The sequence below is a fragment of the Lathyrus oleraceus genome, chromosome 3 (genome assembly GCF_024323335.1).
Source record: "Lathyrus oleraceus cultivar Zhongwan6 chromosome 3, CAAS_Psat_ZW6_1.0, whole genome shotgun sequence".
Lineage (NCBI taxonomy): Eukaryota > Viridiplantae > Streptophyta > Magnoliopsida > Fabales > Fabaceae > Lathyrus > Lathyrus oleraceus.
In genome coordinates this window covers 228,836,716-228,850,916 of record NC_066581.1, presented here as the reverse complement: position 1 = coordinate 228,850,916, position 14,201 = coordinate 228,836,716, and the positions used below count along the sequence as shown (strand labels likewise).

Sequence of the window (14,201 nt, the reverse complement as noted above, 5' to 3'; positions counted from 1 at the left end):
ACATACTTTTACTGTTAAAATGATGATAAATAAAGCAGAAATGATGATAATTGAAAATATTAACAATTATGAAATTAAAGAAACTGAGCACTAAACTACTCAGAGCTTATTTTTTTGGACAAGTGACTTCAAATCCAATAAGGGGTGGGTGAATTGTGTTGAATTGAAAAATGATATACAACTAAAAAATATTTGGTAAGACCGATTGTTTAAAACAACTTTGTAAATCAAATAAATCTTAAGTAGCGGAATAAGTTAAGAGAAAAAAATCAGAGTAGAAAACAAATTTAAGCACAAGGGAATTAAGAAAATAACAGAAATAAAAATAGATAAGGGATAAGAAAATTGCACCGGAGACTTATAAAGGTTTGACCTAACCACTTGTATATTATTCTCCCTTAGAATTTCTTCTTGAGATTTTCCACTATAGATGTGACCTTTTCACATGTTATGCTTACGAACCTTCTTACATATAAACTAGAGTTTTACACTAGCTATCCTTTAAAACCTCAAGTTCCATTGCTAGATACATCAAAGATTCATCACTTTATTTGGGACTTGTCTTCTTCTATAGGATGAGGCTTGATAAGGATTCTTAATAGACATCATCATTAGAGAGATTGCTTGAATGAAGATCATCAGGGATTCTACCAAATGTGTATTTACATTAGGTGTTGCGCTTATGAGATCGATTTGGACATCATGATATCCCAAGCATATTAACTTGATCACCACTTCAGTGGAAGACTTCACCTCATAGTATTATTACCATCAGAACCATTTATGCCATCTGATTGTTGTAGCCATTATACATGCAAGCACATAGATCCATATATTTTTACTTTTTGGTTCCATTTCTTCTGTGAAAATTTCATCTAGGCCAATGTATGGTAGTTTTGGCTTGTGGGTTCCACATTTGCTCATAGTTTGTATTCTTGTGGAATCTCAACAACTTTTCTACTTGGGCCTGACTCAACATTTTATATGGTTGTATCAGGTTCAATGACATGATTATGAATTGGTTCAATGTTAATGTCTTGATTTGGTTAATTTATTTTTTTCATTTCTAGTGTTCTCAACTAACTCTTGTTTAGAAATTGAGTTGTTGCCAGTGGGAAAAACTTTTTCTCTAACTGAAATACCTGCATCGTGCTAGGGAAAAATGGATGAGTTTTTATTTAGCGTATTTAGAGGGGATGTTATATTCAGGAACCCATCATGAAAGGGGAAATTATCTTTATTGAAGAATACATGTCTTAATATTAAGATTATTACATGAGAGTTCACTCATTTGTACCCTTTGTGAGCATTACTATACCCAAGAACACACATCTAGTTGTGTGGAATTGTAGCTTGTGTTTATTATAGGGCTTGAGACAAGGAAAACACGCACATCAAAATTATTTTAAAGTGGTGTAATAAGGTTCCTTTTTATATATTAGTGGGTAAGAGATTATTTTTGTGTGGCTAGTGAAAGAAGCCTATTAATGAGATAGACTGCAATAGGGAAAACTTCCCACAAATAACTTAATGGCATTTCTCTTGTGCCAATAGTGGAAATCCAAATTCAACAATGTGTTTGTGATTTCTCTCACCCATGTCATTTTGGTGGGATGTATATATAAAAGATATCATGATTTTCATTTCTTCTTCAATGTCATGTTTTTGAACTACTTTATGTTCACCAAAACAATCACATTGAATTATTCTAATTCTTTTGTTGAATTGATTTTCTACCATGGTTTTGAATTGAATAAAGGCAATTGTTTTCTTCAAGTTTTGTTTTAAAGGATAAATTTATGTAAACCTAATGAAATTATCAATAAAATGAACATAATATTTGAAACCAGAGGAGGAAATTATTATTGTAGTACCACATTCACCAGTGTTAACCAACTCAAGGATTTCATGAGTATAACTAGAAGAGGTTTCAAAAGGTAAAAGAATTATCTTGCCATATTTACCAGCCTCATAAAAATTAAAGGTATCAATATGTGAAACTTTTACATTACAACTTTGTAAAACTTTTTGACGCGGTGTTTTCGTAAGTATACGAACGCGTCAGAGTAATATAAAAGATTGTCGAATCCACAGAGACCAAGTGTCAATCTATCGTTATCTATTGTTATGGTGTTTATCAAAGGCAATCGAAATAGGTGTTTTTTGGAGTGTGCAATGAAAAGTAAAGTATTGAAATAAAGATATAATTAATAAAGACAGGGTCGAATGTAATTCACGTAATTAATTAATAATCTAAGTACTTGCTAATAGAACTACTTATGGGCAGTGTTTTCTACTTTGAAAAGAACTAATTTAACAGGAACTGTCGCTTTCGCGTATTCAGAACCGAGTTGTACTCCTTAATCAAACCCTCTTATTGTCACTTATAAAAAGGCGTGCATTGCGTTAGAGTAGTAAACCTATTTTTAAGAAATATAGTATCTTGACTAAGTTGAAAAGTATTATAACCTGGATTTCTTTACCAAAAGAGGTTCTTACGAACCAGACTCTAAACTTATAAACGCGTCCGAAAATAGTTTTAAAATCTCTTTTCTTCTTAATGTTAAAATCTCCTAATGAACTAAACAAAGCGCTTTCTCTGTTTTTGAAATAGTTAAAAACAATTAAGTTTAAATAGACGTTGGACGGCTTTCGATCTTACCCAACGGAATTGAAGTGCGGGAAAACTTAATTTGAAAGTTAAAATAGCCCTTAAGTGCTTCTACGAACAATTGTACGGATTATTGGTTCAATTACGATTCTTACATTCTAACCTTATAGATTTAGTTAGACATGGTAAAGTAAAAGTGCATTAAAATAAATAAAAGTAGTGCGAGTGCGGAAAATAAATAATTTAAAGCGAGTGCGGAAAGTAAATAAAGTAAAGCGAGTGCGAGGAAATAAATAAAGTAAAGCGAGTGCGTGGAAATAAATAAAAGTAAAGCGAGTGCGAGGAAATAAATAAAAGAAAGCGAGTGCGAGGAAATAAATAAAAGTAAAGCGAGTGCGAGGAAATAAATAAAAGTAAAGCGAGTGCGAGGAAATAAATAAAAGTAAAGCGAGTGCGAGAAAATAAATAAGATAAAGACAAGTAATAAAAACCTGCTCCAATCGGAGGGTTGAATAAATTGCAAAGCGGAAATGAAAATGGCGGCAGGATTAACTTTCTTCCAAAGTGCTCCAAACTCGATTACAGACTCTATCACAGACTTGATTACACAATTGTGGTAACACTCCAATGCGAAGCGATTATCACTATAAAATATTGAATATATGCCTAAGTGAAACAAAGTTGCTCCTGAGTTTGCCTCTGCTCTAAGTTTGGATGATTGTAAAATTGAATTTGAGTTTCTATTTATAAGCAAGTAAAAAGATGGAAATGATTTGGATGCCCTTCAACTTGAAAATGGGAGGGAAAAACTTTCCTCTTGTGGCGCCCGCCACAAGGCCATGGCGCCCGCCACAAGCACAAAATAAGGCGCCTTAGTAGAAGTAGTGGGGAACGTAGAAGTTGAGGGAAGTTGAGCTTGGACACGTCATGGCAGGGTCTATGGCGCCAGCCATGGGGTAGGCCACAAGAACAAAATGCTGAATTTTAGGGTTTTTGGCTCTTTTTCGCTCCTTTTCTCGATCGGGGCTCCGATTAAAGTAAAAATCTGAAAACAAAGAAAAACATAGCAATAACACAACAAAATGATAATAAAACAACTAGAATGCATGTGAAATCGGAGTCGAAAATACGGTAAATTTCAGTGTTATCACTTTTTCTAAAAGCTTATTATTAGGATGACCAAGACTCCTATGCCGATTTTCTTTAATACATACAAAAACAAACTAGTGCACTTTTTAGTGTTTGAGAGTTGATATATACCACTCTTATGTATTCCTTTTAGGATTTCCTTACATTTGTCCTTAACAAAACAAGAATTTGCATCAAATTCAGCAAGAACATTATTATCAGCAGCTAGTTTAGACACACTCAATAGATTTTTGGTGATACTAGAGACATTCAAAACATTATGTAAATTGCGTGTATTTATTTTTTGAGGAACTAATTCCAACAGTTTTTAGTTTCTCACCATTTGTAACAACTAAAAATTTCTTACCATGATGTTCATTCAACTCTCGAGATTTGTCAGGTTTGGTGTGACACAAGGTTGCTTGCACCACTATAAAAATACCAACCATAATCTTGAGCTGAGTTATGAGAAGCTAAGAGGGCATTGTAGATTCCTTGCTTATCATTATCTATTGAGTTAGAGTGGATTTTGTCAAACCTATATTAGAAGTGCATTTTCGTGTGCCCAATCTTGGTGAAAACCTGGCATGTTAGTTTATAGTTTTTAATTATTCCTCATCCTCATCCCCTCCAACCTTATAAGTTAGAGCATCTCTAGTTGCTACTTGAAGGACATGTTGTCAGTCTTGTAGGACAAATTGGATTTTAGATTGATCGTTAGGTTGGTGAGGTTATTAAGTTGCTCAATCTTATTATCAAAGGTTAGCGATTGAGCTTGTAGATCAACCCAAATGAATGTAGTTTTATTTAAAAACTTGACAACTTTAGGGTTGTACTAAGTGTGACACGCTAAACCCCAATTTTTTATTTTTTAATTAAATTTTTATTCTGATATTTATATAAATTGAGAAATAATTTATATAATAAATAGTAAATAAAACATAGGGTTCACACATTATTTATAACTTATAATGTAATTAGCACATCTCCATACTTGGGTAACATGCTCATGATTCAAGATAAAACATTAGTTCTTCATAATAAAACATAATATTCAATAAAATTCCAACCTCCTCCATAATGTCATTGTATCAGAACTTTATTTAGACTCAATCCCTAGTTGACTAACATATGACAGCTACACAACACAAAATAAGACTAAGATGGCCTTCTACACCATATTCATTGGATCGCCTCACAAAGTAACTACTCCTCTGTCATATTCTAAGGGTATCGTGTACAAAGATACACCATACAAACATGAAAGCAAAGGAGAGAGAATACATTTTACAAAGATGAATGGTATAAAGGCAGTAAGATATTACAACATAAGCATTCACAATCATCACCACAACATAATGATTAACTCTAATTTATCCAGTCATACATCAATACACATGAATACTATGTAATGTACGATAATCTCTACTCTGTATGCATGTGGTATCAAACACTAAACTTATAGTATATTCATGGAAGTACATGTGGGTCACACTTTTTACCACAACACTCTCTCTAGAAGTTAATAGACCTGAATTCCTAGAAGCACATGTAGGCTACATTTGCACCACGACACTCTCCCGAGTTCCATAGTTTAGGAGTGCATGGGAGATACATCAGTACTACAACACTCTCCTAGATGTTCATAACCTGAAATTCCTAGGAGTACATGTGAGCTACATCCGTACTATAACACTCCCATAAACTCAAACCTATTCCCATGATATTATGTTGCATGAACAAAAAATAGATAATAATCCTCTCAAAGATCCTTCCTCTTTAGAACATATTACTATACACTTCCACATAATGGATTCATAATAATTTTCTCATAACATATTTCCATCATTGACACATAAGGGCTTCATAATAATTTCCTTATAATACATATTTGTCATTGCCACATAAGGGATTCATATTGATTCATCTCACTCATTAATAAATTACCACATTCATACTGATGCAATAGTATCATTAACCTTTATCATAAGAAGTGTTATCATGTTAGCTTTTCAATACAACTAAACGCACCTGAAACGGACTTACGAAAATTAAGTTACATGTGAAACAAGACGACCAACACTGTACTGAGATTCAACGACTCACTTGGTACAAAAAACAGAGGCCTCTTACAGCCACTCGTAATAGATATTACAACCCGTAGCAGTTCCCAAACTAGCGATGTCAAAATGGTCTACCCAACCCTAAACGGGTCGACCTTGACAAGCCTTGGAGATTTTAAGGTCGGGCCAAAAAAATCTCTATTGTAATATGGGCTCAGATATTACTACCTGGCCCTAGATTTATACGGGCTTCAGGCTACCTGGCTCTGAATAGGCTTTTTTATATTATTTTTTATACAAAAATTAAAATAAAAACCTCATAATATTTATTATAAATACAATAAAAAAAATTATACTATTTTAAATATACTATATTTTTAAGTACTATATTAAATTTTATAAATACTTTAATATGTTTTTGATATAATACATGTCAAAATTGTATAAAATAATACTCAAATATTTAACATACGAGAAACTAATAGAATATGAGAAAATTGTGTAATAAAACGCAAAACAATTAAATATTAATTTGATTATATTAATATATAATATTTAAAAGAGATAAACTTTAGTGAGGTAAAAAAATTAATGTGTTGTTTTGGAGTGAGACAATATAAATATTAATATAAATCAAAATTTATAGTTATGCATGCATAACGGGTTACCCGCAGCCCATACGGGCTCGTTCTAATGGGTAGCAAACTTTATAGGGTCGGGCTAAAAACACACTCAAACATATGGATTCTAATTTTAAGGCTCAATCCCTAATATTTTTTAGGCTTAGCAGGCCGACTCATATGGGTAAGCCCATTTTGATGGCTCTAGCCCATACCCATATTTCCCCTTCTGCGTTTCTATGATTTTTCTGAGTTTTCTTTGGGATTTTCTATAGTTCCTGACATTTCACTCACTTTTACATGCTTTAACTTATAACACTATTAAGATACACAATACTTATTCCCAAACTTCTCAACACTAACTAAATGTACTCCCATTGTCAAATCAATTAACATCGTTCATTAGTTTAGAGCACGAAACGAAGAAACTGAATTCAAATGCAGAGGAAATCCAAAATTCAAATTTAACAAGTAAATCAACACGTCAACTACAACCCAATCTTATAAACAAAATATTTCATAATCAGTCAATCATTCAAATTCTTTACCCTAGGGTTTAAGGCAACCCCATATTATGGGATGATCCCAAAGGGACATCAGTACTGGGGTTCAAGGTCAACCCCAATACCTTACAAGCCAATATACCCCCTTTGTAAAAAAATCTCACCCCCTTACCTTGAGTTTAGAGCTTTTCTCACTTTCTCGAACGGTCTCACGATGATAGTTTTTCACCTCTTTTTCTTACTTTTCCCTTTTTCTCTCTAAATTTTTCTCTTTCTTTTCTTTTTTGTCCTTTCCCATTCTCTCTTTATTCCCCATTTAACCATTCTAACTTTCCTCTCTCTTCACTAACTTCGACTATTTATTTTCTTTTCTAATAATAATAATAATAATAATAATAATAATAATAATAATAATACCAATATCATTATATAATTACTAACATTTATAAACACCCATTTTTTGAAATAATAAAATACTATCAAAATATTAAAAATAATACTAAAATAATACTAATAATAATAATTAAAAATTTGGGTGTTACAACTCTTCCCCAATTACATAATTTTTATCCTAAAAATTTATATAGAATGAACAAGTCTGGATAAGACTCCTTCATCTGACTCTCTAGCTCCCAGGTCACACTTTCGTCCATCGTTCCTCCCTAAACAACCTTAACCAAATGAATTTCTTTTTCTCTCAAGTGTCTAACCTTCCGATCTTCAATTCACAAATGTGATGTTTCATAATTTAGGTAATCTCTTATTTGCACATCATTCGAGTGAATCACATGTGACATATCACAAATATATTTATGTAGTTGGGAAACATGGAAGAAATTATGAAGATTTGAAAGAGACAGAGGTAAGGCGATCTAATAGGCGACGTTGCTAACTCTTTAAAGGATCTGATAAAGATCGATGAAACGAGGTGTTAGCTTTCGCAACTTTAGTGCCCGACCGATCCCAATCACTAGAGCGACTCTCAAGAACACATGATCTCATTCCTAAAATTCAAGAGGGTTTTCTTCTCTTATCATGCTAACTTTGCTTCCTACTCTATGATATTATCATCTTTTCCTGAATCATATTGACCTTTTCCATAGTTTATTAAACTACTTCAGGCCCTAACATAACACTTTCACAAGATCCATACCAACACACACGTGTCCTACATATTCTACCATACAACCTTTCAAATGGTGTCATTCCAATACTATAATGGAAATTGTTGTTATAGGTAAACTCAATATGTGGTAAATAATTATCCTAACTACCTCCCTACTCCCAAACACAAGCTCTTAAAAGATCTTCCAAATACTAGATAGTTCTTTGTGTATACGGATAATAAGCAGAATTCAACTTCAACTTGGCTCCTATAAATTTATATAAACCTTCCAAATTTGGTGACATAAATCTAGGATCTCTATCTAAAATGATACTAGATGGAATCTTGTGCAATCTCAGTATGTCACTGATGTCGACAGAACGAGATCCTGGAGTTAGAGAGGAATGAGTGTGCTCTTGAAAACCTTTATGAGAAGGAGATTCTCCAAATGGTTGCATGAGACCAGGCCCAACAACGTTGGGAGTATTCTCTACATGAGCACCCACAGACGTTCTTTGTGGAGTACTGGTTCTCATAAGAGACTCTGCTAGCATAACCCTGGCTTATTGACTTTTGGGAGTAGAGATAGTTGGGATTCAATTTTTTCTAACAACAGGAGATTGAGTGGTTGGGTTGGTATTATTCACCATACTGAATTCCAAAATTTTACCGCCAACTGGTTCTTTTTTGTCGATAACACCACCATTTCCAGCGTCACTTTGAAGGTTATCAAAAAGATTAGTGGGTTTATAATGGTATGATGGAGTAGTAGATTTGAGGCTCGAGTCTTCAATGGTATTGCTTGAATCCATTGGTTATGGATAATGGCTTTCTAAGGTAGTGTTGATAGTCTTCCAAAACAAATTAAATTAACATTGCCCAACATAAAGAAATTAAAGAGAAAAGGTAAAGTTACTTATTCAGTTTCAGGTCGAGGATGAGGAGTAGATGTCTCAATTGCTTGTTGAGGTTGCCCAAAGGTGGTTCCACTCCTTTTCTTTTTGTGCATAAGTGGAAATTCACTTTCTTCAGTATCCTCCTCCTAAAGGATTGTTACAGCCTCAAGTCTTGTTCTCTTTTTCCCGATAAAGGCCTCACATAGGTTTGTGTTCATGTTAGGGGGAACAATGCTGGTCTCAGTAGTATGAACACCATCATATATTGTTGATTAGGAGGAATAAGAGCATTTTCTTCGCCAACACTGATGTCGAACTTACTCTCTTTTCGGGGAGACTAACGAAGTTGGACAAAATGAGTAAAAAGTATATCTTGGTATAAAATAGATGAAAGTGATGGTACAAACCAAGACTTCGTCATGATAAGAATTGTGGCCGCTATCATCTAAGTCTCTTGGTCTGGATGGTCTTCTAGAGGTAGAGGCTTTATTTCCTCTATGTCCCTAAGCAAGTAAGTTTGGGTTTCAAGTGTTGACGAAAAATAAAGGGGATTATTTAAAGGGGTTAGTATTTACCCTTAGAGCCCTAGAAGTACTGGTTCCTTGAGAGCCACCAGTCAAAGCTTTTGGATTTTTGGGAATACCTGCAAGGGGGCAAACAAAATGTGTTAGCCTAAAGTTCTAAAGTAATAATATAAAATGTTTGAGAATTATTCGACAAACGTACCACTTTCTCTCAAGAAAGAAAATGCATCAACTAAATGCTGTGCTATCAGCGTATGGTCAGGCATAAGGGCCCAATGTTGCGCCCACCATTCTTCAAATTCCCGAGTGCAGTGGGAGAAGAGGAACAAAAGACATAGTTCTTGAAAATGTTAAATTTGAAGGGTTCATAAATGAACACTAATAGTTCATGCCCGTGATATATGGGGAAGAAGTCTTCAAGAAGTTGAGGTTTCTTTATATATTTGGTTAAAGGACCAATAAACGCATGCATCTTACCAGCAAGAATGTAAGGTATGAATATAGAGTGGTACCATATTTTTCTTCTTTCTTCTTCTATAGGTGGTTTAGGCATGTAAGTGTGATCATTGATAAACAAAGGAAGGTCAATTTCAGCTGCGAAACCTGCATGGTGTTGTTCTGGAAGCCCCATTGAAAGGTATGGGTTTTGAGTAAAAATATTAAGGAAGAAGAAAATAAATCTAGGGTTTCGTTCTTTCTGTGTATGAGTTACATAGGGAAGGAAATAAAGTTAAAAGTGTTTTGGAAAACACGTTATATATCCATAAGGAAAATAATCCAGTTTCTCCCCAAAAGATTCCAGCCATGTGGCGCCTGAGTCGACAAATGGCGCTATAAAGGCCATCAGAAAGATGAAATGGAATTTAGAGCAACTTTTAATGGTTCCATTTTATTTAAACCTCCTAGGAAATAGGAGGTAATCATCATAACTGTGCACGCACGTCTGTGACGTGAGATTTTGGCGTAAAGTGGTCATGATGGATACAATAATAATTAATTGTTGACGTTTAATTGATGTGACGTGTATAAGGTGAACAATGTCAAATAGTTTCAAAAACTTCACATTTATTCCAATTCGATCATAATCGAAAGTGGCCTTTTTTTTTGGGGAATCTATTGACCTGGGATTTTCTATCTAACAAGAAAATCAAGTCAAAACTACATTTGTTGAAATACTAAGTGTAACAAGTGATAAGCGTAGGTCGACAATGATGACACATCGACTAGATGGTCTCGACTGACATCTTGAGATGTTAGTTAGGGAAATATCAAGGATATATCTTGAGAAATGAGTTGAAAGAGTCTCAAGAGTATACCTAAGAGGTTATTCGACACCGTGTCGAGAGAAGACTCTCCGACCGACTTTGGATACTTATAAGATCGAGGAAATCAAAGAAGAAGGGTTATATGCGCTCATTTACTGCCTTCGACGAGTAAGAAGTTACTAGCCTCTAAGTAGTTAGAGAACGTGGGGTAATGGCTTCAGTAGTTTCAAAGCTTTAACAATGTGGCAAGGCATGGAGTCACGAATTACATGCATTCGAATGACGTGCAAAGTTTTGCAGAGTGAAACTATCGAAGATAATTATTCCTAGTTAGTATTTATAGTATACTCATATGTTGTAGTAAAAGGTTCGCAAGTTTTCACCTACATTCTCTATAGAACTGGAGTACCCAAGCCAAACAGTGAAACAATTTGTGAGGAATTATGTGAGTCTGTGTCCCTCTTTTCTTTGTACTTTTATGTTTCCTTAATTGAAACATTGTTATTTTTCTTATCATTTACTACATTTCATTTAATGTTGTTTATTTCAAGTTCCTTTTACTTCAATTTAAACGTCATTTTCTTTAAAGTCTATTTACGCATTATCTGCAATTAGACATTTATAGTTATGTCTTACATGTACATCACAATAACATTTTTCACACAAAACCGTTCCCGAGATTTTTTGAGTTAATCTTAAAGACTTTCAAACTTGTGATTATTCGCTAAAAACACCTGCAAAAATGGTGTCAGCTCACACACCAAACTTAAATCTCTAAATTGTTTGATCGATTCCATCTCCTTAACCATTAGAGTTGGCATATGAATCGACTTCCTACTCAAAGCATATACTACCATATTATTTCTACCAGAATGGTAAGTCAAATCAAAATCATAATCTTTTGAAAATTCAAGTCATCTCCTATGCCTCATATTCAACTCCTTCTAGTCAAACAGACACTTTACGCTCTTGTGATCGCTGAAGACTTCAAATCTCATGTAATAACCGGCTAATCCTAGAAAACTTCAGATATCCATCACCGACTTAAGTGTTTCCCACTGCAACAAGACATCTATCTTAGACGAAACCACTACTATTCCACCATTAAAAATACATGTCCAAGAAAACTGATTTCTTTCAACCAAAACTCACATTTCGACAATTTAGCATATAATTTCTTATCCTTCTAAGTTTGCAAAACTATTCTCAAATGTTTTACATGTTCTTATTCTGACTTTGAGTATACTAATATATCGTCTATAAAATGTTTTACATGTTCTTATTCTGACTTTGAGTATACTAATATATCGTCTATAAACAATACTACGAACTAATCCGAATAAGGACTGGAAATATTATTCATATACTCTATGAACACTCATGGCGCATTGGTCACACCGAAAGGCATAACAGAATACTCATAATTACCATAATGAGTCTTGAACTCCATCTTAGGAATATCCTTATACTTCTCCCAAATATGATGGTAACCCGACCTCAAATCAATCTTACTGAACATATAAGCTCCCACCAATTTATCCATAAGGTCATCAATTCTAGGAAGAGGATACCGATTCTTAGTAGTAACCTTATTCAACTGTCAGTAATCCATACATAATCTCATGATCCTATCTTTTTTCGTAACTAAAAACATAGGCGCACCCCACGATGATACACTAGGTCTTATAAACTGTTTCTCTAAAAGTTCCCTAACTACTTCTTGAGCTCACTAAAATCCACTACAGACATTCTATATGGTGCCATTGATATATGTATAGTACCAGGTACTAAATCTATAGAAAACTCAAATTCACGCTCAAGTGGCAAACTATAGACGTCCTTCGAAAATACTACCAGAAAATCTAATACAATTAGCAGATCCTTAACTAAAGCTTTACTCTCTACTTTTAGGAAAGCTAACAACATGTACACTTGAGTATCCTCTCTCAAAGATACTTCCACTTGGTTGGAGGTAATGATTCTCGAATCCTTATCCTCTATTAGCTCAATAAACAAATAGTTGTATTTGCACAATTGATGTGAACATGGTTAGAAGATAACCAATTCATTCCAGAATATCATCTAGTTGACCCAAGGGTAAACAAATTAAATTGACTGCAAAAAATTTACCATAGATAGACACGGGACAACCAAAATAAGCAACTGAAGTGACCACCAAACCACTGGTTGGTGTTTCAAAGACCATATTGTATTTCATAAGAGACATTTTAGATTCTACTTTTTGACACAATCATGTGATATAAATAAATGTGTCACACAAGTGTCGATGATAACAGTTAAATAAATATCATTTATGAAACACATATCTTGAATCAAATTGTATGATGCCTAGCCTTCAACACAACTAAGAACAAATACTCTTCCATTGGCTCTCGATTAGTTTTCTCTAGAATTCTTATCATTGCTTTTTCCTTCTTTAGATTCTTACAAAATCTACTTATATGACCTTGCTTGTCACTGTTGGAATAAGTTGGAGTTGTATCCTTACACTCAAAAATCTGATGACATATTTTACCATACTTTCCACATTGTTTAGGAGTCAATGGGCCTCCCTCACTATTCCCAGCGCTCCAGTTACTCTTGTTCTCATTACTAACATTATTGCTTCGTCCACTTCCAATTATGGACCCCCGATTACGGTAACTACTCTGTTGTCTGCTCAGATTCATATAAGGTTTACCATGGTTCTGAAAAACAAATATATTGTCTTTATGAGTACTCCAACTCTTATAGTGAGTGTACCTTGCTCTACTATCCTCATCATAAATGTCGCACTTGTTCATCAACACCAAAAATTGGAGGATTTCCGGATAGCCAATGAATTGTTTGATCTCAGGATGTAATCCACTTTTAAATTTCACACACTTGGAACCTTCAGGATCAGCCCCATTGTAATGCAGACAAAACCTAGATAATTCTTCAAATTTAACCATATACTCAACCACAATTGTATTTCTCTGTTTTAGCTCCTGAAATTCTACCTCCTTACGGTTACAGACATCTTCAGGAAAATACTTCTCCAAAAATTCCTGCTTGAAATTCGTCGAAGTAATAGTAGTGCCTGCAGCTTCCAGTCTCTAGCGAGCATTATCCCACCAGTGTTCAACATATGTGTTCCAAAAGACACCTTTTATTCATCAGTACAAGCCATGACTTGGAAATAATTCTCATTCTCGTAAATCCAAAGTTGAGCACCGTCCGTATCATATCTTCCCATAAACGTATGAGGTTTATTCTTCTAAAATTTTTCCAGCCCACAAAATTCATTAGCTCCACCATTTTGAGCATAGTGAAATGCTTGAGTAGCCTGAGACACCACATTAGCCATTTTCTCTAATGCTTCAGCTTTGCACAATCATTTCTACCAACATCCATTTCTTTCTGCATTAACCAGATTGAAAACGTAAATTGGTTGTGAACAATGAAGCAAATAACACTCAAGGGTAAACATCACTAACATTTTTA

At 34.1% G+C, this 14,201-nt stretch overlaps 1 protein-coding gene across 1 annotated transcript; it reads right to left on the bottom strand.

Moving 5' to 3' along the window:
* Positions 1-13,048: 13,048 nt before the first annotated feature.
* On the bottom strand, positions 13,049-13,669 carry LOC127130564 (uncharacterized). The gene has a single exon (XM_051059549.1). The coding sequence runs from the start codon at positions 13,667-13,669 to the stop codon at positions 13,049-13,051; it is 621 nt and encodes a 206-aa protein (XP_050915506.1).
* Positions 13,670-14,201: the final 532 nt, after the last annotated feature.

What these genes read in the sequence shown, in the direction of transcription:
- LOC127130564 (XM_051059549.1), bottom strand. Translation starts at nt 13,669, where the DNA reads ATGGTTAAATTTGAAGAATTATCTAGGTTTTGTCTGCATTACAATGGG.